Below are 25,552 nucleotides of genomic sequence, written 5' to 3' on the forward strand. Positions count from 1 at the left end.
AGGGACTGAAAGGGCCACAGGACTAAATGACAAGACTCCAGAAGAAACTCAGTGCCCTCCCCTCCTCTCAAGCCTGGCCAGCTCTGACACAGTGGGAGGCCTCCCCAGAGAGAGGCCCTGGCTCCACGTACTTCCAGGCCTGGGCTGGGTCACACACAAGGCCTTTCTCTCCCTCTTTCCCCAGGCCCTCCTTTCCTGCAGAAGCACCTGCACACCAGGGCAGGCCCTACCCACTGTGGGTTCCGCCCTCCACCTACAGCTCAGTGTTCCTCCCCTTCCAGTCCTGAGCAGGCAGCTCCTACCTGGAGAGCCCACCAGGAAGCCCAGCAGGCCTGTCAGGCCCAGGATGGAAACACGTGGCTGCCATGGGGTCTGCACCTGACCTGACCCTGGAGACCCCCTTGCTCAAGAAGGCTCTGCTTCCCTTGACACCCAGGTCCATGACCTGCACTTGGGACGCCCTGCTCCTGCCTGGTCCACTCATCCCTGGAAATCCAGCTCCACCCCAGGGCTGCTGCTTGGTGAGGCTGCAAGGCCTTCCTGTCTGGTTCCTAGCAGGGATTCCACCCAGGCCACTGCCCTCACACCCACAGGGGATCTTCTTCTTCTCCCTATGGAATAAGGGATTTCTTGAGACCCCTCAGCCTGAGGCTGCCTCCGCCCACTCTGCACCTGGGGATTGCCACAGCCACAGCCACCATCTCCCACATGGACCCTTCTAGAGAGAGAGTTTCAAATTTGAATTCCTGTTCCATTCAATATGCTTTACAGCATCGGTATTGGAGGAAATCCTATTAAGAATATCCAGCTGAAATTATGAACATCTTTATTGGACATCAACATTGAAAGCAGGAATTTTGAGAAATTAGCATGTGATTTTCACAACCTTTTTCTGGCCAATGCCCCAGTGACCTACAAGGAAACCTTTACTGCCCACAGGGAACCAGAACTGACAATTCCTCTACGGGAGGTGCTGCAGGTGAGAGCAGGAGCAACCAGACCTGCACTGCCCCTGCTGTGGGTGCCCCAAAAAACATGGTCCTGGGGACTGTGTTCCTGGGGGCTAGACAAGGTAACACTTGGACATATGATGAAAACAGGGACCACAGCTGCCCTGACAAGGAGCTGGTTCCTGTTTCCCAAATGGCCCAGGGACGTCTGCTTATATACTCCTCCATAACATCTGCACAGAAACTCAGGGAGGCAGGGCCATGTGGTGGGAACCTCCAGTGACCCAGAGGACATGATACCCCCAAGGCAGCTCCTGGAGGAGGCCCATGGGGAGCTGCAAAGTGGACAGAGATGGCCGTGTGCACTCAGGACCCTCCCTGTTACAAGGGGACCTCAAAGGGGCTGCACAGGCAGGCCTCCCAGTCTGGGCTTCGTGGGTCTTTTTCTTGGTGTCCTCCTGATGGCTGGAGAAACAGGAGAGAGGGATGCAGAGAGGAAGAGACTAGGGGCACCGCCTCTCCTCGGATTCCTCTCCAGTTTCTAGCCCCTCCCCAGATCACAGCCGCCTTTACTATTTACTCCCACTGAAGCCATGATCATCCAGGCCCTCAGCAATCAGCACATGATTCTCAACTCACCCCACCTGGACGCACCGTGATGAGCCCAAGAAACAAGAGAGACCAGGATGGGGACAGAGCAGGTGCCACGGCCCTCCCTGCTGCCCACTCCTCACCTGCAGCAGGAGGAGGCCACCGCTGGACATTTGAGGGCCGTGGCCCAGCCCTGGCTGGGGCAGGACTTAGGGGTGTAGATGGAGATGTGGCTCCCATTCCCCTCCCAAATACCCCAACGTCCATCCCCTATTCCAGGACCTTGTTACCTACATGTCTATCTGTGCAGGAGCTATGAGGGGACCCTGCTGCCCAGAGAGGAGTCCTTCCATCTCCGGCCACTGCCCCGTTTTCTCACCTGGACTCTGCAGCTGATGTTGTCTTCTTCCTGCACCAAAGGACACAGAGAATACTACTACTACTACTAATACTAATAATAATGACAGTAGCAACAGCAGCATACAGAATGGCTGCCATTGACTCTGAAGCACCAGGGCCTTCTCTAAAAAAAGGGCCTTGTGACACACTGAGCACGCAAAGCCACAGCCGTCCCTGCTATCCCCACCCTGGCCTGACCTCCCTAGGTCGAAACCCTTGAGAGTTGCCCCAGGCTCACCAGAGGGCACAGGGTGAGTGCTGTGATTCCCTCTGTGTCCCATGTAGCAGGTGAACCTCTGCTCCTCTCCTCGGGGAATCCTGGCGGCCATGCAGGTCTGGTAGGTCCCATTCCCACTGGGCAGGACACCCCTAGACTGCTGGGCATCCTGGCTCAAAGATGCCTCATCCTGATGCCAGGTCAGAGAGATATTCCAGGGATAGAAGATGGAGGCCAGCACATCATGGTGACATTGCCTTCTAAGGCCCCACTGTGCATCTCATTCACTGTGGGGGTCATTGGAGACAAAAGGGCAGAGCCAGTGAGGCATGTGGCCAAGCCTTGCTCCCCTCTAAGGGAGATACAGGGAACAGGACTGGTCCTCTCTATTGTTCTGACTCTCGCTGAAACCCACACTGACCCCAGACCTTCTGCAAATCGGTCCTTACCTGGGGTCCAATTCCCCTAGGCTTGCTGGAAGATGGGCCTCAGGACTGTGGCCTCACACTCTGGGACTCCAGCTTTGATGCTGAGGAGAGGGTTGTCGGGGTGGGCTCCTGGGTCGTGGGGCTAGGAGGTAGCTCTCCAGGATGGGCAGGCTGGGAAGCAGATGAGGCAGCCCTGGCCTTGAGGCCTTCCTTTCCTGCCTAATGCCCACCCCAGGTTCAGGCTTCTATCGGAGGACCCACTACTTTCACAGTACCTGTTTTTCTGATACCTCCAGAATTTCAGATATCACCATAGCTTTTGCATGTAGTCTGCCTGCACAGGGCAATAGTGTGTCTTGGTCTGCATGGCATTTTCCTCCCAGAAATTTGTGACATTCATAGCCAAAGTCTGAGCTCTGGAGGACCGGGGCACTGTCCATTACTGAGTCTCCAGGTTGGGAGAGAGGAAGAGCTTCCCATATGTGTAGAAATGCCTAAAGCCCCTGGTGCTGCTGGCTTCCTGATCTCACAAACCCTAATCTCCTGGAGGGAATGCAAGGCTGCCTGCCCCTACCCAGCAGTGACTTCTCCATTCCAGTCCAAGTGCAGAACTCGGACCAGGAAGGACCCCTCCCTGGCCCTCCTCCATCCTTCCCTGTGTGGGCTGAGCCCCGCTGAGCACCATTCCTCACTCCTACTCACAGCCAAATCCAGTGGGAAGAGACAGGTCCTGCTCTCTGCCCCCAGCTCTCCTGGAAAAGGCCTCTCCCATTACTCTTGCCCACTGCCCACTCTCACCTCCTTTCTGGCCCTTGATATGAGCCAGGGTCCTCCTGAGCTCCTGCCCATTCTCTGTCAAGTCTTCAGTCTCTGTGTCCCAGGTCTCAGCTCCCAGGACTGCTTCTGCCCACTGTCCCCGGGGCCCTGCCCTGCCTTTCTGCCTGTCACAGAGCAGGAAGAGCTGACCATCCAGATGTCCCTCAGCGAGAAACCCTGACTGCACAGATCCATCCCGGGACAGCACCGTGAGGTTGTAACAAAGACTGTGGGGCTCTGGGGAAGAGGAAATCACAGATGAAACTTCTTCCTGGAAGTAACTTCACATTAATGTTTAACACACAGGTCTGCTGTCGCGACCTTCCTGAGGAGGCAGGAAATGCACACGGGCAAAGGGACAAGAATGAGGATTTCAGACGCAAGGAAAACTGGGAAGGTGGGAGGATAGAGGAGGGGACTGAGGAACAGAAGAAGGGGGAATGGGGATGGCAAACTTGTAGGCCAGGTGCCAGGGCAGGGCAGCCACAGGCCCCCTCAGGGTATAGGGAGGAGGCCAATGGAAGGGGCTGCCCTGCAGATTCAAGGGAGGAGTATGAAGGCAGTGGTGGAAGGAAGGTCTTGCCAGAGGGGAGAGCAGAAACTGTAAGGGACCCAGGCTCAGAGGGACCCATGACCACCATGGCTGTGGTGCACAGGTGAGGGTGAGATGGAGGCAAGGTCCACTGCCTTTGAGGAAGGCTCAACATGGACAAGGTGGGGGCAAGGGAGACTTGGCTGTGAGGCAGGAGGGGCAGGTAGGCTGTGGTGCCAGAGACGTTTTCTACGAGGTCCGTATCCCAGGGAGAAGCAATGGTGTGGGCTTCAGAGTGGCATGGCAATGCCCCAAGTAGGGAGGTGGATGGACCAGTTGGTGTCCCCTGGGGTGGGCTGGTGGCAAGGGTCTTAAAGAGTCAGTGCATCTTTTCAACAAATGGTGCTAGGAAAACCAGATGTTCACATGCCAAAAAAAAAAAAAAAAATGAAGTTGGATCCCTAACTTACACCACATATGAAAATTAACTAAGAAAAACATCAAAGACCTAAACTCAAGAACTAAAACTGAAAAACTCTTACAATAAAACATAGGGAATTATCTTCATGCCATAGAATTTGATAGCACTTTCTTGGATATAACACCAAAGATACAACAACAAAGAAAAAATTGATAAATTGGACTCATCAAAATAAAAAAGTTCATTAAAAACACAATAAACACAGTGAAAAAGCAACCCCCAGAATGAAAGAAAATATTTGCAAATCATATATATCTGATAAGAGATTAATATCCAGAATACATAAAGAACTCCTACAACTCAAACAGGAGACATTCAACTAATACAAAAGTAGGCAAAGGACTTGCATAGCCAATTCCCCAAACAAGATGTACAAATGGCCAACAGACACATGAAAAGATGCTCAGCATCAGCAGTCATTAGGGAAATGCAAATCAAAACCACAATGAACTATTACTTTACACCAATTAGTTTGGCTATTATCAAACACACACACACACACACACACACACACACACAGAAATATCAAGTTTGGCAAACAGGTTGCGAAACTGGAACCTTTGTGTAATGCATTTGAAAATACAAAATAGGGCACCTGTTATGGAAAACAGTGTGTTGATTCCTCCAAAAATTAAAAAATGAATTACCAGCTAGGTGTGGTGGCTCACGCCTGTAATCCCAGCACTTTGGGAGGCTTAGGCAGGCAGATCACGAGGTCAGGAGATTGAGACCATCCCGGTCAACATGGTGAAACCCAGTCTCTATTAAAATACAAAATATTAGCCGGGTGTGGTGGTGGGCACTTGTAATCCCAGCTACTTAGGAGGCTAAGGCAGGGGAATCACTTGAATCCGGGAGGCGGAGCTTGCAGTGAGCCGAGACCGCGCCACTGCACTCCAACTTTGGCGACAGAGGGAGGCGCCGTCTCAAAAAAAAAAAAAAAAAAAAAAGAAGCAGTTGGACACACGGCCTGTGTTGGGTCTGGGTAGAGAGAGGAGGACAGATGTGCAGGGCAAGGACTGGAGGATGGGGTGAGCACGGTGTGGGGGTGACCCTGGGGGAACTTTGGTTAGGGTGAGGACAGGAGGGGAGGGTGCTCTGAGTGAGGGTGGGGCTTGGGAAAGATGAGAACTTGCTGAGGGTCCAAGGCAGCTGGGCAAGAGGTAGGAGCAGCACAAGGTCCCAAGGCGGAGAGGGGCGGAGGGACCAGGGAGGGATGGTCCAGCACCCGTGGGCTGGAGTGGGGGGTCCTCAAGAGGGTGGGGCTGAGGATGAAGGAGTGGGTAAGGGGCCACCGTGAGGCAGGGCCCAGAGCAGGCACCTGCACTAGAGGGGAGGGGGCATCTGCCCTGCCCTGTGCCCTGCCTAAGGCCCAACTAACATTAGCACTAGGGCTCCCCTTGGGTGGTCTAGAGGGGAGTGGGACGGAGGGAAGACCCTGGGACAAAAGGCAGCACCAGAGAGTTAGGGTCAGGGAGAGTTGGGAGTGGGAGGCATAGGGGCAGCCCTGGGTTAAGGCTGCTTGTAGGAAAGGCCCATAAGGGAGGCAGGAGGGACCTGCGGTGGCGGGGGCAGGGGATGAGGGCAGAGGACATCCTAGAAATGTATCACAGAACTGCAGATAGGAAGGGGTAACAGGGAGCTGGGAGGGCAACAGGACCCAAGGTGCCCTGAGGGCAGGGGAGGAGGTGGGAGGGAATCTGGTGTCCTTAGATCACTGGAGTTAATAGTAGCAGGGAAGGATGCAAGATAAGAGAGGATCCCCGGGAGCGGGAGGCCAGGGGAGAATGAGCTGGGGATGAGAGAAGTCGCAGGAAGAATCCTCTGCCCGGAGCCTGCAGACTCCAACCCCTCAGCGTGAGGGTCAGGAGCCCCACAGTCCCCACAGCAGCAGGAAGCACCAGCTCCGGGTCCCGAGAAAGGAGGGCCCCAACTCCAGGAGATGCGGCCCAGGAGCTGAGAACACGTCGGCTCCGGGAGAGGACAGGGCTTCAGGGACCTTAGGGCCGCCCCCAGCACCGGGGGAGGTGGCTGCCTCAGCGGCCGCGCTGGAAGGGCCCTCGAATGCCATTCACAGGAGCAGCCCGGGAACCCAGGGGCCTCAGAAAGACGGGTTTGTCCGAAAAGTGAGAGGAGACGGAGGAGAGGCGAGGAGAGAAAGTGCAGGACAAGACCAGAAAATGCAGGGGGCGGGTGATGAGCGATCCCGAGGAGGACTGAAAAGAGACGTGGAAGCAGGGTTGAGGTGTGGCGGGAACGGGCCGCGTCCACTCCCCGCACCCCCGACAGCGCACCTGAGCCCCGCCTCGGCCGCACAGCGCTCGCCGCTACCCACCCGGACCCCCAGAAACGCCCCGCCGCTGCCGCTCCGCCGAGGACCGCCAGGAACCCCACTTACCAGCAGCAGCTCCCTGGGGTGCAAAAAGGGCAGTGCGGGTCAGGAACAGCAGGACTAGGCTCATCTCCATGGCCCAGACTTTGCTTTCCTCGCAGTGGCTCAAGCGGCTGCCAACCCAGCGGAGCCGCGAAAGCCCACCAGAAATTTCCTGTCACCTGGCCCCACCCCAGCGACCGCTCACCCAATGAAAACTGGCGCCCGCAGCTTAGGGCCAATCACGAGCTGGGAGGGCGGGGCCACACTCAGAAGGGAACGTTCCAGCGGTCAGGAGACCTGGAGAACTTTGGCTGGCGGGACCTGGAGCCCAGAAAAGGGGGAGCGCGCGGAAGCGCCGCCAAATGCGAGGACTGGCTCCGAGCAGCTGAGAGTACAGCCCCAACCGCATGAGCACGACCAGGGCCCTGCCGCCCTCCCTGTATTGCGACCACCCCATCCCCGCACCCCCACCCCTAGGATAGCGTGCCTCACCAAGACCGTTTCGCCAGCCACCCCATCAAGCTGACTGTCATTCGCTTGTTCTTTCCAGGACACACTTACAGAAGAGACGAGGCCTGGTCATTCTCCCAACACACTCCCCTCAGCCGCGCACAGCGTTACTGGCTATGTGGCCAGTGACCAGATTTGCAGACCTGTTTCCAGACCTCAGCTACCTCTGTTTCTGAAGCACCTGCCCCAGTTGATCCGCTCAGACGACAAATCTCTTAGACGTTTCAGCTTTACAATCTACTTCTCCTCCCTTTTACTCAAAGCTAGGTCCCCTTTCTTATGGTCACTTCCTGTAAGTGTGTGAGGTCTCCCGGGGCTGCCTCTCTATTCAGCCCCTGGGTGATCAAAAGGCCAAGGAGGCAGCTTGCCAGTGTCCACTCCAACACCAAGCTCTCCCCAGACTCCCTTTTCCAGCCTGCCTTAGGACATCTGTACCTCTGAGACCATAGTACCTTCCAATATGACAGGTCTACAAGGACACTCTACACGTCTCGCACGACATCATCCTCTCTTCCTCCCCTGTTTCTCTTTCCGTGGGGCCTTCTGATTTCTCTCTTTTCCTTCTCAAGTACTCAAAGCTCCTCCAACCCTATTTTGATCCCACAGCCACTACTTTAGTCTCGGCTTTCAGCCTAGATCACTGCACAGGATTCAGCCTAGATTACCGTACAGGCTTCCTAAACACTGTGACTGTCCCAGCTATAGTCAGAGTGCCCTAAGACCCCCACAGCACCCCATCTGCTGAATGTCACACGTGAGGTCTCTACCATGGAAGCCACAGCTGCCACAACCTCCTGTCTGTCACCACCCCCATTTCTCTGGTGACATCCCTCTTTCCAGTGTTGCAGTAAAATTGGGCTCCCCAATCTCCTTGCCCTGTCCCACCGGGATGCCTCTGCCTAAGCAGTCTCCTGCTTCCAGATTACTGTCGCCTCTGCCTCTGAGCCCATTAGACCGTGTCACATCCTTAAATCTTCCCAATTAGGCTGGTCAGAGTGTAGTGGTGTTTACAACTAATTGATCACAACCAATTACAGATTTCTTTTTTCCTTCTCCGCTCCCACTGCTTCACTTGACTAGCCTTTAAAAAAAGAAAATCTTCCCAATTAGATAATAGCGACTGTGGCACGATGTTGTGATTATGCTAAAAGCCACTGACCAGTACATTTTTTTTTTAACCAGGAACACATGCACTTTATTGAATGCCATTGTAGAAAAGTGTGTGAGGATAAAGGGATGATACAGAACTCAGCTCTGGGGCCAGGACGAGGAATGGAAGTTGGAGTATGTGGAATACAGGTCATGGGCAGAGCTCCTGGCCTGGATGATGCCTCCTGATCTATCGACAGACTTGGAAGATCAACACTAGGATGATGATGGTGAGCAGAATGGTCATGATGATGCACACAATCAGGGCTCAGATGTTCAGGTACTTGGCAGTGGAGGCATAGGCCTGGGCCCCAGTCAGGTCTCCAACCATCTTCCTGTCCCTAGACTTCAGGGAGTAGGTGAATGCTATGAATCCCAGGCAGTGGGGGTTCATGAAGAGGATGTTGGACAGGGACCAGACAACATAGTCAGACACGGAGGTCTCGCTGCAGATATGGATCATGGTGGACATCGGCGGAGCAGGGTTGTGGGGTGCCCCCAGCACAGCCACCTCATGCTCCTCCTTGAGCATCTCATAGCTGCGGTTGGGGGGCGGGGGAGGGCAGCCGCTGTTGGCAGGAATGAAGAAGGTTTGGGCAGTGTGGTTCATGGTGTCCAGCAAAGACCAGCTGTGGTCAGGTTGCTGGGATGGTTCTGAGTGGGCCCTGGACTGTACATTTTTAAATGGTAAATTACGTGGCACATAAATTATATCTCGATAATAAAAACACCATGCAAAAGCCTCTTTCTACTGAAAGAATCATCTCGTCCCCAACACACACGTCTCTTACTCTTTGGAACATCTAGCCAGTGGTCCTCAAACCTAGCCACTTCACAGAACCACCTGGAGAGTTTTTAATATCCACGGTCCCAGGTCACAGCCAAAACCAATTGAATCAGTAAGGCTAGGTTGGACCTAAGCTTCAATATCTTTTAAAGCTCCCTACGTGGTTCCAATGTGTAGGCAAGTTTTAGAACCACTGTTCTAGCCCATGGTTTGAACCTCCCTGATGGGTACCAACTTTGCCTGCATTCTTGAACTCCATCTACTATTTATTTATTTATTTATTTATTTATTTATTTTTAAGAGGGGGAGATCTCACTCTGCCGCCAGTTGGAGGGCATCAGTGTGATCACAGCTCACTGCAGCTTCAGATGCCTGGGCCCAAATAATCCAGCCACTTCAGCCTCCTGAGTACCTGGGACTGTAGGTGAGTGCCACCATGCCCAGCTGTCATCTACCATCTTGTACCATCCCCCACTACACGATGAACAGTCCATGATCTGGAACTGTGTTAATTCTATCTTTGTCACCCTTACAAACATTTTTTAAAACTGAACTATACCTATAATTACTAACCATTCCTCTTAAAACTCCTAGTCTACACATTTCTGTGAGTGAAAATTTAAGCATCACAGGGTCTTAACAATTACTTAGATTTCCCATCCACATTCACTGATTATTTATTTTGATCATCATAATCTATTGAGCACAGCAGGGACTGAGGTCCTGTCCCCACCTTAGGGGGATTATTTACACTCCTAAAGATTACAAGAGTAGTGAGGGGCAGAGAGGTGGTCTCAGCTCTCCTGACACAGGTCTCCCTTCCCTCCACAGTGTCTACCCTCCCTCCAGGACGACCTTCCTCCCTGTGCCAGCTCTAGCAAAGGGTCTCATTCAGCTCACCCCCAAAAATACTTTCAATACTTAAATAACGACAATAATAATAATATACAAGGTTAGTTCCAAGGCATGTAGAGGTGATGGCCAGCAGAGGTGAAGCCAATCCACCCTTTCTGGGCTAGGGGAAGCCCAGATGGTCTTCCGCTCCGGGTGAGGCACTCCCCAGGGTCCAGGCCTGGCTGCCCATCCCCCACCAAGTCTCCCAGGCCTTCTGTCCAATGCCCTCTTCCTCCACCCCACCTCCAGCCTCTTCTGCTCTGCCCCATCAACTACGTTTTCTTCCTCAGCACTCGCCTTAGACCTCTGAACTCCGGGGCAAAGGGGCGACTTCCTCCTGGCAGACTTTAGGCGCCACTGCTGGGTCCGGAAAAGAAAGAGAAAGGACCCAGTGCGGTCGCTTACAGAACCCAGGGCGGGGTTGGGCTGGGCGCCCGCGCGCGTTTTCGAGCCTGCGGCCCGGAGTTCACTGCGAGGACTGAGATCACCCGTCACCCCGCCCTGGTCTACAAGTGTTTGCTGATATAGAAACGGAATAACGGCGCTGTGGGCTGGGGAGGGCGGAGTTGCCTTCAGGCTTCTGGTCTCCAGCCGCGGGGCACTCACAGCTGCCGCTGTGAAAATGCAGACCTGTGGGGCAGGAATTCCGAGTCCGGGGTGGAGCGCGATGTGGAATCTGACTCGCCTGAAACAGCACCGCGGTGGATTCGGATCCGGGTGAGTAGGGAAATGCGCCTCAGCCCCTCCCACGCGTCACCCACGGATTCCAGGATCCGAAAACGCTTCCAGCTGCTCCGCCACCCCAGGAAGGCAGCGCCTGCCTCTGGGCGGTTCTGACGGAAACTGGCTCCGCCGCCTGCAGGAAAACTCACAACTAAGGGGCCAGGAAAAAGCCTCTCAGGGTCCCGCCCCTTCAGTGAGGATCCTAAATTTACATCCCGATTGTGGCCCCATCAAAGACTGGAGCGACGTTCACTGAAATGATACAAGACCAGCAGGGGCGCAGGGCGCTGCGGCCCTCAGAATGCGGTGACAGCGCCGCCTCGCGTCCCTTCCCCGACCTGCCCCAGGCGGACGCGGTGACATGTGTTGGCCTCGAGGCTGGAATACACCGGGGATCAAGTGCAGAGAATGGAGAAAGTAGGGAAGGATGGCTGGGGGGTGGGGGAGCGTGTTGAAGAAAAAACGGAAGAGAGAGGAAGGAAAGAGGAGAAAAAAGGTGAAGAAGAGAATAACATTTAAAATATAGAGTTTTATTATTTCTAACTTTTATTTTTGGTTTTTATCTAGTTTTGGTATGTATGAATATTCTTAACATAGCTTTATCTCTGTCTCTCTCTCTGAATCTGTAAATATACAGTAATATATATACACACGTAAGCCTCTACCTGCCGATGTGTCAGGGTGTGTCTCTTGGGCACAAGAACAAGGTTTTTGTTTCGTTTTGTTTTACATAAGCAAAGTACAAATCTCAAAGAAGATAATATTTTAAAAGCCATTTTATTGGGCCTTGCTTTGCATACAATCAAATGTATCTAAAATGTATCTATTTGAAATGCATAGCTCGTTGTGTTTTGGCTGTTGTACACACCCACATCTCCACTACCACAATGAAGACGTAGAACATTTCCATCATCCTCCAAAGAACTGCTATGCAATACAATTTTATAGGGTCAATAAAAGAGGTAAGATCAGTTTTAAGTATTGTTATGAGAAGATGTGTGCGTCTCATACTTTTAACCATTTTTTAAAAGATAAGGATATACTGAATTATAATGCCAGTAATACCACTTCCATAATGTATATTTTAAGTAGGGAAAAACCTGGAAGATTTCTCACCAAAGTTTTTTTTTTTTTTGAGACAGAGTCTAGCTCTGTCGCCCAGGAGGGAGTGCAGTGGCGCGATCTCGGCTCACTGCAAGCTCCGCCTCCTGGGTTCACGCCATTCTCCTGGGTTCACGCCATCCTCCTGCCTCAGCCTCCCGAGTAGCTGGGACTACGGACGCCCGCCACCACACTAATTTTTTGTATTTTTTTTGTATTTTTTTTTTTTTGGTAGAGACGGGGTTTCACCGTGTGGGCCAGGATAGTCTCGATCTCCTGACCTCGTGATCTGCCCGCCTGGGCCTCCCAAAGTGCTGGGATTACAGTCGTGAGCCACCGCGCCCGGCCTTTTTGTTTTGTTTTGTTTTTCTGAGACGGAGTTTCTCTCTTGTCGCCCAGGCTGGAGTGCAGTGGTGCGATCTTGGCTCACTGCAACCTCCACCTCCAGGGTTCAAGTGATTCTCCTGCCTCAGCCTCCCTAGTAGCTGGAATTACAGTCACTCGCCACCACACCCATCTAATTTTTTGTGTTTTTAGTAGAGATGGGGTTTCGCCATGTTGGACAGGCTGGTCTCAAACTCCTGACCTCAGGTGATCCACCCGCCTCAGCCTCCCAGAGTGCTGGGATTACAGGCGTGAGCCACTGAGCCCTCACCAAAGTTTTGACAGTGACTCCAGGGACTACAATAACTTGGTGATTTTCACTTTCTCTGAAATGTTGGAATTTTATATTACAGTATTAACTTGGATTTGGCTTGGCCCGGTGGCTTGTACCTGTAATTTCAGCTCTGGAAGGTGAGGCAGAATTGCTTGAGACCAGGAGTTCGAGGCTGCATTGAGCTATGATTGTGTTACTGCACTCCAGCCTGGGTGACAAATGGAGACATTGTTTCAAAAAAAGAAAAATAAATGCAATTAAAAATAAAAATAAACCTGAATTTGTATGGAGGTTAAGGAAGAGTATATCTCAGTTTGAAACATTATGAAGCTAAGCCCCAAACCCAAATAGTTAGAGATTTTTAAATACCAAAGTGTTAATTAAAACTCAGCACCAGAAACTCTCTTTTAAGAGTATCCTTCATATTTTCATGGCATTGACTCTTTCTTAGTGTCTTTGACAGAAATGTTTTTAGTGGAGTAGAGATACGTGTAATAAAATTTACAGAAGGGCTGTAATAAAGAGGGAAACGCAAAATCGAGTCTGACACAGGAGACCCTGTTCCATTTATACTCAAAGCAACTTTGAAAACTGCACCGTCATGGTGTCTTTGGGTTGAGACAAAGTCGAAGCAAATTTTGTTCCTAGAGTATTGATTTCTCCTTTTCAATGGCTAAAGGCTTTCGGAACTAGTCTGAAAACTCAGGCTCTGACTTTGGATCTAAAGAAGTGTCAAGAATGTGCGGGCAGTGGCGCTGCATGAATCTAGCGGGTCTGGGCGATGCTCTCTCCGGCTCTACCCAGTAGCAATTGCGGTAAGGACAGGACGCAGCGAAATTGTACCAGTGAGTCAGAGGCCAAAGGAGGAATCCTGGCCCAACAGCGCAGAGTGTGCTTTGTTAAGGTGGGGATGAGGTAGCGGAGGGAAGGCAAGGACACTCAGGGAATAAATGGCAGAGGAAGAAGGCGCGCGAGGGAAGACCCAAAGCCTTCCGACCCCTCCTTCCTTTCCTTCCTGTTGGGGTTGAAGGGCACCAGCCGGTGGGGTGCAGAGAATGGGAACAACTAGAGGGGGCGTGCCCCACACAGGCGTCCCGGCTCGCTTCTCCCAGCTACTACTGATGAGTTCAAACTAGGAGGACACTAAGACGTGTCTTTTGCAAAGTGGACTCCTTATCTCGCACTCTGTCTGGTTTTCTAAATCCATCCTAATAAAACACAAAAACCAAGAGCCAAATTCTGCGTGTGACTTTTCTGACCACTATAAGGTCCTCCCCCTCCCCATTTCTTGCGTGCTCCCCCCTTGCCTCGCCCCCTCCCCTTTGTCTCCACTTCCCCATCCTTGTCCATCTCTGGACCCCGCTCCTAAGTATCTCCTGCTTTCTTCAGAGGACTTCTCATGAAGTACAGACTCCTCCACCTCCAGGAAAAAGAGACAAAGGCCACTGAGAAGGACCTGAGGGATGCCTGTGACCCCGCCCCTGAGGTCAGCCCCTCCCGCATCGCTGGCTTTGGCTCTGTATGTGTGTGTGTCTGTGTGAATGTTAATGGAGAGTCAAAGTGCTAAACTCGGAATCTATCATAGGAAACTTCCTCACCTTGGCACTGCATGCAAGAGTCAGCGTATTTATGTGCACCTGTGCCTTTATTTCAGGAGCTGGAACAATTTTATTCATCAGATCCGCAGAGTGCTGACGCCCCCACCCCAGAAAGCTTAAGGGACTCTGCATTAGAGAAGAGGGTGAGATTGGAGGGGCCCCGACTCCAAATCTCCTGATTCCCCCTCCACAAAGAGATGCTGAAAAAAAGTGCTGGACAATCCATTCCCTCCTGGGACCAGACAGGAAGCCAGAGGCACCGTGGATGTCAAATTCCAGCAAAGAAACAATTACAGCAAAATCTCCATGTCACATTTTTAAGCTTACACAATGGCTCACATAGAACCAGCATCAAAAATCCCGAATTCCTGGTTCAGGTGGGATCACTGAAGTCCGCTGTTAGGCTTGGCAGGACCTGCAGGTAGAAAGAATGGCATTTCTATTTAGAGCTGCAGCCCAGTAGCCCCTGCGTCTTGGGCTCTTTGAAAAGACCCTCTCCCTTCAGCAGTGCACAGTGAGGCCATTTCTGGGGAAGAAAGGTAGACTCTCCTTGGGGGAGGTTTTTATACTTAGTTACTGACTTTGCATTCGTTGACTTCATCTTTGAACATCTTACGGTTACGGAATTTGCTTTGACTCTAAGTGTAGAACAAGGAACTGTTCCTGAAGCAGAAAACTAAGGGTTGGTGACCTGCACTGTCACCCCTCTCCATGGTGCTCTGATGCAATAAAATTGTGAGCCAACAAATCCATGGATAGGTAAACAGTAAACCATTTCAGCACATGTTTCAGATGCTCCTTCATGCCTAGCAATGTTCTAGATTTACCCTAGCCTTAACATTCTAAAGTTTATATTTTCCTTGGTGTTGTTTTTAAAATAATTCATGTATATTTATTACCATGGGTTTGTTGCTGTAAACTCCTGGGAATGAACTGTAGAATTAAGTTAAGTAAATAAATGTGTGATTCTCCATTGACTTATTGCTAACACCATCTTAAATATTTGACCCCAAATCCAATCACTTCTCACTTCTCTACTACTTTACCCCAGAGCCAATCCTCTCTAGGATAGTAAATCAGACGGGCCTTCCACCTGGGCTGCCTGCTGCTTCTCACACCTGCTGTCCGTCACCCATACAACAGGCAGAGTGAGCCTTTCAAATGGGAATTACGGCACATCCTCACCATCACATCCCACAGACACTCCATCCTCTTCCTTTCTTAGTGCAATGAAATCCCAGTCTCCCACCATTTCCTACTAGCCCCTCAACACAGGGCATCTGTGGCCTCATCCCACTACTCTCAATAGAGCTCTCTGGTCTCCACTCACACCAGCCTCTTGTCACTGCTCTGTTCTTGTCTCTGGCTTAGAGCTACTTCCTGCTATGGTCCTTGGACCTGTGATGTGCAAGAAGTTCTCAGGTATGGGAGGGACTAGAATGATGGCTTTGCCCCATCTCACATGTAGGGATCCCACTGCTATTGGGGGATTTGCTGAGTCACTTCTCCCTGTTTCTGCTGGGGCTGGGGATGGTTAACCCGGTCAAGCCACACACCCTGAGAGGAAACCAGGTAGACAGGCTGACTGACAAGGAGGGCACTGCCTGTCAAGTGGCAAATGACCCCAGTCAGAAGAGGTGAAGGGTGAGAGAGGAGGCTGCTGGGAACCAGAAGCTTGGCAGCCAGGAAGACTGAGAACGATCAGGCTGACAGTAGAGGCCAGAGGTTGCAGACCCTGGGAGTCAGCTGTGCTGTTCACTCTAAGCCCCACGGTGCGGGGGAGGGTCCTTTACACCAGGGAGCTTCAGGTCTCGTGACTGTTTCTGGGCTCTGTACTCTCCTGATCCTCCATGAGGATTTTAAACAGTGAGATAAGGTATCCAGGGCCCCAGGAATCTGAATTACCTTTACCAAAGAGATCATCCTTCCATTTCATTTCTTATAAGATATGAAATATTAAATCAAACTAATACAGGATTAATGTGAAGCTAGGAGGTGTTTTGTGGATGGATTCCCCTGGCTGTTTATACTGGGGGAAGAAACAGGCCTGGCCCCATTCACAGATGAGAACAACAGGGTAGCCATACTCAGAGGACCTCAATACTGGGTGCTCCCAACCCTGCAGGAAAGACCCTCCCTGCAAACAGATGTACAGGAGGGTGACTGCAGGATCCCATGCTGTCTCTTTCTCCTCCCCTGAATCCTGGGTTTACCTTCCTAATTTCAGCTAAGTAGCTATATTAACCAGTTATTTAAGACTCACAGGGCCCCTCTCTACCATGGCACCTAACAGGGTCTTCTCTCCTCAAAAGAACTTCAGGAGGGGTCTACTCAATAAAAAGCAGCATGGAAGGGGCGGTAGGGGCAGCTCATCTCTAACTCCTGAAATAGACAGGATGGAGCCACCGTCTCATTCCTCACTTATCCCATGGTCCTGCCTCAAATACAGTCTCCTCCTGCAGGCTCTGCTGGGTCTTTTTATTATCATTCTCCAGGTGGTGACCGGGTCCCTGATGCTGATGTGGTGCTCACAGCTTCCTGAAATATGACCCTTGGGGCCCAACACCAACAGGAGTTGAGGCCGGGGAGCAGCTTCAAGCCGTAGGGGATCTTTGGATTTGAAAGTAGGGGTTGGTCACGGGCTGTCTGTAATGCTCAGTGTGTCAAGGCTGAGAGTGGCTGAGCTGAATCTGCTCATTAGCATGTTCTCCACTGTTTGAGAGCTGCCTTGTGCAGACCAGCAAGACACAGATTGTTCGCAGCTCCCCTTGTCTCTTGGAAGACCCTGACTTCTCTTTCCCCAGCTGTGCAGCTGATGAGCTCTATCTCCTCCCAAGCATAGCAAGGGGAGGATGGTGGGAGTGAGGCCCACTCCTCTGATGCCCCAGAACCCCTTCCACATAATCTCAATATCCAGGCCTGGTGTATCTCCCTGGACCATCATTTCTTTTCTGGGAATGAAAGGGTTACAATATCTCCCTCCTAGATTTCCCTTGTCACTCACTCACCCTGAATAGACTTCTTACTCTATTAGTTATTATTCTCATATCATTTCTTTGAAGCTGTGGTAAAATATTATCAGCCATTAATAAAACATGGAGGTTAGGTTCTCTTTTTGGATTCTGAGGATCTGCTGTGCTGGGGCAGGGGCAGGTGGGGAGAGAAAGGCGGGTGGAGGGCCAGGTGCTGAGTGGTGTGTGGCCTCGCTCTGTGTTCAACAAAGCTCCTGCTGTGGTCATTTCCTGTTTATTTGTCTGGATCTCTCCTTGCATTGTGATTGGTGCCTGGTCTTTAGGGGTGGGTGCTGCTCCAGGTCGGAGGCCTCATACAACTCCAGGCTGAGCCTTTCTTCAAGTCCATGGAGGTCAAGGGCAGATACTGGCAGCTCTCCATCCTGCCCTCGCCTCCACTTTATCTGGCATATTTTTATATGTTGATCTGATCCTCCTCATAAGGGATGTATATGAGCATTATTTTGTAGGAGAGCCGCTATGTCCCACAGTGGCCATGCTCTGTCCCTGACACCAGCATCCTGTGTGCTTTGTTGTTGTCGTCCCCTAAAGACCCAGGACAGCCTCTGCACATGGGGCTTCTCAGATGACACAGATTGATCGTTCCCACCTCTGCCTTCTTTCCTGTTCCATTTCCAGAATGCTTCTATTGTTTCCCTTTTATTGTAGTAAGTCAAATTTTTGAATTAAGGCCTGGGCACACTCACTCACGCCTGTAATCTTAGCACTTTGGGAAGGCTAAGGCAAAGGGATTGCTTGAGGCCAGCAGTTAAAGACCAACCTCGGCAACATAACAAGACCCAGTCTCTTCCAAAACAAATTGAATTAGCATTGTGAATAGATATGTTATTGCCATGTCATAAATAAATTCTTGTCCCTTCTTCTGTGGGAGCACCCTGTGGTCTGGGTCCTGGCAGGAAAGAGATGGCACAGAAGGAAGACATGTTTTAAAGAGGTTCTGGCAGGGCTAAGAAAGTCACAAGGGGCACTGAAGCTCCCTGGGATGATCTGTAGCAGGAAATGGTTTGCATTTCTGAGCTTGAAAGAGCAAGGAAGGGAGCAGTTTCTAGAACTCCAGCAAATCTGTAGCTTTCACTAGGGGCAGCCCGGCATGCCTATGGCTGTAGATAGAGGCCTGAAGTGATTACAGAATCACAGAGCTGCCCAGAGTAAGAGAGGGAAATGAAAACCCTGAGTTACTCCTCCTCCCACACTCCCATCTCCTGCAGGTGCCTGTTATCATCCACACCCAAGCACAAGCCAGATGGTGAAGGAGCACAGGCCATGTCGTCTGTCTGTCATAGTTGCCTCCCAGTGTAGGGGGCAGGATGGAAGAGAGTGGATGATGGCTCTGTGAGGAGATGGAAGCTGAGAATAATGCGCTTGCTTACAGTGTTCACATTCTTCATGGAATTTACTTAAATACACTAGCATTTGCTCTCATCCAAAATTATACCTTTAAAAAGCAACGTTTCGGCCAGGCATGATGACTCACGCCTGTAATCCCAGTACTTTGGGAGGCCGAGGTGGGTGGATCACCTGAGGTCAGGAGTTCGAGACTAGCCTGGCCAAAGTGGTGAAACCCTGTCTCCACTAAAAATGCAAAAATTAGCTGGGCATGATGGTGGGCACCTGTAACCTCAGCTACTTGAGAGGCTGAGGTAAGAGAATTGCTTCAACCCAGGAGGCAGAGGCTGCAGTGAGCCAAAATCATGCCACTGCACTCCAGCCTGAGTGACAGAGTGAGACTCCGTCTCAAAAAAAAAAAAAAAATCATGTATATATGCTTAGCAGGTAGTAACATTGAAGAGTACCTAACTCTCCTTCCCTATCTCCACATGGGACGTATAACTCATAAATAAATAAATTATTTCAGTATAAGCCATAAAAGCAGAGTCTGGCTCATATAAGCAAAAGGAAGTTGCTGGGCAGCTGTGGGTGAGGTTCACAGAATCATAGATGCTTCCAAAGTACCAGGACAGCACCAAGGAGCAGGCAGCAAGCCCTGACCAGTCTCACTGGACTCACCTGTGGAGTGGGAGAATTGTCACTGTTTCCTGATATCTTGTCATTGCTGAGCTTTAAATTCTGGAATAGTTTACTTAAATGGCTTAGTTTGGATCTCATAAATTTCTTATTTGCTCGTGATTTAATTTCAGGGATAGAGTCAATATTTGAATTTGACTCTATCCCTAAAAATGAATTCAATTTTGAAGTTGAATCCAAATTCCATTTCAAGGATAGAGTCAATAGGAATAGAGTCAATGTTTTCCCTTAATGGGAGCTCCTTTTCTCCATTTATCTTCTTAAAGCAGGGGGAAGGGGATGAGTCTTTCAAGTTCCCATGGACCCATGGACATCATGAGATCAACCTAATTGCCCTCATTCCATTTTCCTTTACTTTGCAGAAAAGAAACAAATTCCTTTCCACGCAAAATATGACAGCGCCTGTGGTCCAGGGCTGGAGCCCATAGTGGATGCCCAGCAGCCAACTTCCTGGAATTGATTCCTCCCCAGCAGGCTTGGGGGTGAAAAGAGAAACTAGACTCCAAAAGGGACACCAGTGCTCTGTTGGGGAGAGAGGAGCACACCACTGCATCCCACCCTGAAGAATGGGAGTGAGAAGAGAGGACAGGTGAACCCACCATGACTCCAGTGAGATGGGAGCGGGGAATGCCCAAGAAGGAGGACAGCCATGGGGTGGCCCGAGCCAAAGCCACCAGACATCATTACATGTCTGGGGCCCTCTCAGGCCGACATGAGTTTTAGTGCTCCACACGCTCTTTTGTTAAGAGCTAGCTGTCAGTAGATCAGTGAGAGAGCAACTTTGATACAGAGGAAACCATGCCTGAAATGGGTCAGCCCAGAAGAATTTAGTAGTAGGTTCTATGCTTCCCTGCAGAGCCTCACGGGCGTGGGCAACTTTTTTTTTTTCCAGCCACACACCCTAGGTAATGAAGAAAGCTCTCTGAACTGTGTCCTTGCTGGGCACACAGGCCCCTACCACATGTACATGGCATGGGAGTCATGGCTAAGGCAGGGTGAGACTCCTATTTGAGGCCAGGAAAAGCTAATGACCCTACATTTGGTTCAGTCCTTGTGGGGTCCTGACTAGGGTGTGGGCCACTGTGTTCCCACAGATGCTCTGTTAGCCCTTAGGCTGTGAGATAAACAGGCAAATGTTATATTGAAGCCTTTGTTTCTCTTACACGGAGGCAACATTACTGCAGCAGAGCAAACCTTATTGTATCAGTGCACCAACCCCAAGTTCATGTTCATTACAGCAGGAAAAACTAACATGTGGTGAATTCTGCCTCCACAAGGGACAAGGACCTGATAAGACTACAATGACCAGGATGGCCGATATCCCTGTCTTCTTGCAACTCAAACTTTGCCTGGTTACCACCTACTTGCCCCAACTCCTTGGACTCCAGCCCTCCGAGGACAGCCAGACATCTGAAGGAAGTGCCAGGCACAGATGCCAGGTTGCATAAGCGCTGGCCCCTGAGCAACTGGAGAAGCTGTTAGGTCCCAGCTGGCATAGAGATCCCTGGCTCAGGGAGTATAACTGGATGCCTTGAACAAAGATATGGGGTCACTGGAAAGAGAGGACCGGCTGTCCCTCCCCACTAAGAAATAATTAACTGTTAGATGAGGGGGAATTCCTTTTCAAGGGCTCTGTGGACTGTGCTGCTCTGGAGGGGGTGGGGAGAGGGAGCCCTGAGGTCTGGGCTGGGGTGTGGTTGGGAAGGAGCTGAGAGCTGTAACTATGCAAGGAGCTGCAGGGGTGAGGTTGGTGCAGGGTGGGATTTAGAGGATTTCTCCCAGACTCCTGTGCTGATCCCCTTCATCTCCTCCACCCCCACCCTTGGTGTCCGTCAACATGCGGGGGTGCCCTCATCTTCCCACTGCCCCTGGAGCTGTTCTACTCTTCCATGCTTGCCTTGGGGTTTTCAGAGCAGCATCTTTGTGAGTCCTGGAGTGCTAGGGACCAGGAGGGGAGAGGAGGCAATAGCCTCCTTTAATTTGGCAACAGCTTTTCGTTATCATCCCCACTTTCCAAGGCAGGAAAAGTGAAGGCAACAGCTCCGAGAGATCCTTGAAGAGGAAAAACCATGGCAGGTGAGGCAGGGAGCTGTCTGAGTTTCCCAGCAGACATCAGGAGCCCGCCCTTCCAGGCCTGGACTTTGCTTCATTGCCTGGCCCTGCATAGGCCCCTGCCCCTGTCCCGTTCTGCTGCCCCCACCTCCCTCTCAGCCTGGCCCCAGACAGAATCCAGACCAACTTCTGTCTCTGCTGTGAAAAATGTTCCTGCCAGTTTAGGCAGATCTTGCTTTAGAGCACTGGTGCCCAGCCTTCCACAGGTCTTGTGTCTGTTTTTCTTGGCACTATGTTTCTTCTCATGTATTCTTCTGAATTGGCAAGGCAGGAATTACATCACTGGTTTGCAGATGAGGAAACTGACTCATATGGTTTCATTCAGCACTCATTCACTGTGAAAGTGTCTGTCAGGGCCAATTGTGGGCCAGATGTGCCCAGGGTTCTATAGCTAGCTGGTGGAAAGGACTGAAGGGTTCATATTCAGGTCCACTTGACTTGAAAACTCATATTGACCTTACTTATGTACTAATTCCCACTTTACAGTCCATGCCACAAACTTTATTGTCTTAAGACATTGCCACAGCAGCCTTCAGCAGCCACCTTGTGATCAGTCAGCAGTCATCAACATTGAGGCAAGACCCTCCTCCAGCAAAAACATTAGTATTAGCTGAAGCCTCAGATGACTGTTAGCATTTTTTAGCAGTAGTGTAATTTTTAATTAAGGTATGTACATATCTATTTTATACATAATGCTATTGTATACTTAATAGGCTAAAGTATAAATATAACTTTTATGTACACTACAAAAACAAAAAAATTGTGTGACTTGTTTTGTTTGCATGATCTGAAACCAAATCTGCAATCTCTCTGAGATATGTCTGTAATTTCCCTTTCCCTCTTATTGCTGGCCCAGAATGACCTTGTTTCTTGTCCCTGTCTAGCCCTGCCTGTTGCAGGGGTTTGCCTTCTCTGGTAGGTCTGGACACTTTGTATCCCCTGTAACCTTGCCTCCTGGCATATGACACTAGTACTAGCCTCAAGCTCTGTTGGACTAGCGAGCCTCGCTCCACACCTCCTGAACTAGAACCAAAGCTCTGTGCACACACCATTCATGTGAGTCTGTAGAGATCTCAGCTTCCTGCAGGGTGTTCTGAAAGGGTGTTCTGTTGTGACTGGAGGGCATAGCCACAGGTCTCTGGGCAGAGGTGGCTCAGAAAACAGTGGGTGGCCCCGGTTTGGGTCAGCTGGGAAGGGGAAGATTCTCAAATAAAAACCCATGCCTTAGAAGACAAAACTACCCAAGAGCTGGCAGCAGCTAACCAGCTTGCTATCTGGGATATCACTCTGCAGTGGGAGGGAAGATAGCCTCTACCATGGTGTAGGGGTCCAGGGACCAGGCAGGGAGGTCTTCCTAGTGGTCAGTGCTTCTCACAGTTGGGAGTTGAATCACCTTTCGATGAGGCCAAAGACCTCATGTTCCTCACTAGCTGACTTGTTCCCACTCAGTAGAAAAAGAACCCAGAACCTTTGCAAAATTTTAGGAGAGAAGGACTTTCCCTGTTGTCTCTTAGTGCCAGGGTTATGCATGACTCATACTTGAATTGCAATGTGTACACAGCTTAAAGTCTTAATTATTAGAACATAAGAGGCCCAAACCACTGTTGTTATAGATATGTAAAACTATGCAGTACAAAATTAAACAACCCCCAACCAATTAACAGTGGAGATAAATTATCAATATTTGTAAATTTAAAACAAGATCGACAGCCCTTTAGAAAAACAACGAAAAATGAGACTTTTGCAAGACAATCTAAATGATACGCTAATAACAAACCTTCATGAAAATGACATTTCAACCATCTGAGTTTCTGCTTTAAGTTACAAATTCCAAAAGGTACTAATCCCCAATAATTTACAGTAGGGAGCCCTAAGCCACAAAGAAAGGTGTCAGGGCATACCTGAGACCTGAAGTGAGAACATACCCTCCCTCAGGGTCACGAGTGAATCCTCTGAGGCCCCTCCTCCCTCAGACACTCCATCCAGTCATCAGAAGGTCCACACAGCACTAAGACCCAACCACCTCACTGTCTTCACCTCCATGGACAGAGCCCAGGTGACAGCCACCCCTGCTCCTCCTCCCTCATCTCCCACAGCCTCAGCACCATCGTCTGCCTTGAGTCCACCAGGACTGAGCTCCTCATGCCCTTTCCCTGTTTGTGTCAGTCACACTGGGTCCCCCATATACCCAGCACTTGCATCCCCACAAGGCTCCGCACGCTCTATTCTGTCCCCCCACCATGTCCCCTACCTAACTCCAGAAATCTTCCCTCTGTACTCCCTGGAATCCTCAGTCCATGATCAGCAAAACCTCCTCATTCTCTCTCAGGATGCTCCCTCACCTCGAAGCTCTAGCAGGAACCAGGTCTTCCTGAGGATGTGACCCGCTCTGAAGTTCCCCTACATGGGGGAGTTTCCCAGCAACTTGTACCCCTGGGTTCAGAGGTGAGGTGGGGTCCTTGCTCTTCACTGTGGTTCTCAGACCTTTCTGCCTCCCTCCTCCCTAAAACCCCTAAGCTGTCATCAGACTAAGGCCCCGCTCCCCTCATTGTAGCCATTCCCTGTGGGCCCCAAGCCATTCCTGTCAATCCTAACTCTTGTAGTTCCTAGATCACTGTCACCCTCTCCAGCAGTGCTGTCTCCTTGATTCTTTCTGACTTCAACATATGCAGATGTGCTGGGCTGAGTACTAGTCCCCAAAGAGATCCAGTCTTAGTCCTTGGAGTCGGTGAACAGGTTGCATTGCATGGCAAAAGGGACATTACTCATGTAATGAAGATAAAGGACCTTAAAGTAGGGAGATAATCCCGGACTCTCTGTGTGGGCCCGATCAAATCACATGAGCCATTAAAAGGAGAGAATCTGCTCTAGATGGAGTCACATGCTGCAGAGAAGGAAGGCAGAGGAGACACAGCAAAGGGGAGATCAGAGGTTCCAAGCAGGAGGATTGGATGTGCTTTAGGCACCAGAGAGAAGTCTCTAGGATCTAAGGGTGCTCCCAAAAAGGAAGTGGGAAGCTCAGTTCTATCTGCAGGAAGTGAATTCAGACAAGAACCTGAATAAGCTTGGATGTGGACTCTTCCCCAGATTCTCCAGGAAGGAGCACAGACCAGCCCATACCTTGATCTTAGCCCCGTGAGACTGGGTGGACTTGCAACCCACACAACTGTGACATGATAATTAGGTGCTGTTTAAAGCTGCTTGGTTTGTGGTAATTTTTATGTCAGCAATAGACACCTATACAGCAGAGAAGATGCCCTCACTCCCTGGCCTCTCAGATCCTGGAACTCCTTTTCTTCATTACCGTCTCCTCTCTCTGCCGGAAACTCAGGACCTTGTCCTCCCCTAGGCCTCATCATGGCAAAGAACCCCAGCCCTTCCACACTCTCAATCTCACACTTCCCACTCTCTGACCATCTTTCCACTCATCCCCTTGCAGGGTAGCCACAGGCTCTGAAGACACTGATGCTATCATTTGATCATATGCTATAATGTAACATCAGTGAACCACTCATTGCATGTGTGCCTGCTTTCCAGGCATGGAGTCCATTCTGTAGTAAATCTATTCCAATAATTTTTCCACCCCCTTGAAATTCCCAATCCAGTGATGCTGCTATCTATTCCTTCTCCCTCAGTGTTTGTTGTCCTCTCCTCCCTCCTCACCCATTTTGGATTCTGTAGTAAATAATTTCCATCCCTCCCTTGCCTCTCCCTTTCGTTGTCACACTTGCCTGGCAAAACTACACAGCTGGTGGATTCCACCTCAGCCTACACTGCACCTGCCCCCATGAGCTGCAGGAGGCTGGAGAGCAGCACACAGCATGCTGACTGTTCTCTCTACATTCACGACCCAAACTTCATGGGGAGCCCCCACCATAGCCAGCAATCACCCTCTCCCTGCATGGCTCACTCTCAGCCTCCTCCTGGCCTGGGTGACTCTTACATACCTTCTCTCTGTCTTCACACATCCAATCCTCCTTCCCCATTCTTACTTCCGCTGATGATCTTGCTTCCTACTTCACTGAGAAAACTGAACACATTTAGAAGACAACTTCACAGATTCCACCACCGTCTGCTCATGCATTTGCAGCTGCATCACATGTCAGGCATTTTACTACATGGGGGATTGCTGTGTGTTAACCATCCTGCTCCCAGCCAGAGCCAGTTCCTCTGCT

General features: G+C 50.7%; 2 protein-coding genes across 3 annotated transcripts; both read right to left on the reverse strand.

The window, feature by feature from the left end:
- Window positions 1–1,867: 1,867 nt before the first annotated feature.
- Window positions 1,868–6,986, reverse strand: LOC134810183 (MHC class I polypeptide-related sequence B-like). Of its 2 annotated transcripts, XM_063812292.1 has the most exons (5): window positions 6,813–6,986; window positions 3,384–3,638; window positions 2,861–2,919; window positions 2,607–2,756; window positions 1,868–1,950 (listed from the first exon to the last, which is right to left on the reverse strand). In XM_063812292.1, the coding sequence occupies exons 1-4, from the start codon at window positions 6,880–6,882 to the stop codon at window positions 2,646–2,648; spliced, it is 495 nt and encodes a 164-aa protein (XP_063668362.1). In that variant the 5' UTR covers window positions 6,883–6,986; the 3' UTR covers window positions 1,868–1,950; window positions 2,607–2,645. The 2 variants fall into 2 exon arrangements, with proteins under 2 accessions (XP_063668362.1, XP_063668361.1); XM_063812291.1 differs by lacking the exon at window positions 1,868–1,950 and having other exon boundaries at window positions 2,515–2,756.
- Window positions 6,987–8,464: 1,478 nt separating this feature from the next.
- LOC112209536 (interferon-induced transmembrane protein 3-like) lies at window positions 8,465–11,150 on the reverse strand. Its single transcript, XM_054686659.2, has one exon. It carries the CDS (start codon window positions 9,055–9,057, stop codon window positions 8,716–8,718), a length of 342 nt encoding a protein of 113 aa, XP_054542634.1. The 5' UTR covers window positions 9,058–11,150; the 3' UTR covers window positions 8,465–8,715.
- Between the last annotated feature and the right edge of the window lie 14,402 nt (window positions 11,151–25,552).

Source organism: Pan troglodytes, chromosome 5, assembly GCF_028858775.2.
Source record: "Pan troglodytes isolate AG18354 chromosome 5, NHGRI_mPanTro3-v2.0_pri, whole genome shotgun sequence".
Classification (NCBI taxonomy): domain Eukaryota; kingdom Metazoa; phylum Chordata; class Mammalia; order Primates; family Hominidae; genus Pan; species Pan troglodytes.

Excerpts from the sequence above, each read along its gene's own strand:
- LOC134810183 (XM_063812292.1), bottom strand. The coding sequence starts at position 6,882 with ATGGAGATGAGCCTAGTCCTGCTGTTCCTGACCCGCACTGCCCTTTTT. Across the intron at positions 3,639-6,812 it reads ACCCCAGGGAGCTGCTGCTG|AGCCCCACAGTCTTTGTTAC; the intron begins GTAAGTGGGGTT and ends CCTCTTCCCCAG. Across the intron at positions 2,757-2,860 it reads TGGAGGTATCAGAAAAACAG|CCTGCCCATCCTGGAGAGCT; the intron begins GTACTGTGAAAG and ends TCTGCTTCCCAG.
- LOC112209536 (XM_054686659.2), bottom strand. The coding sequence starts at position 9,057 with ATGAACCACACTGCCCAAACCTTCTTCATTCCTGCCAACAGCGGCTGC.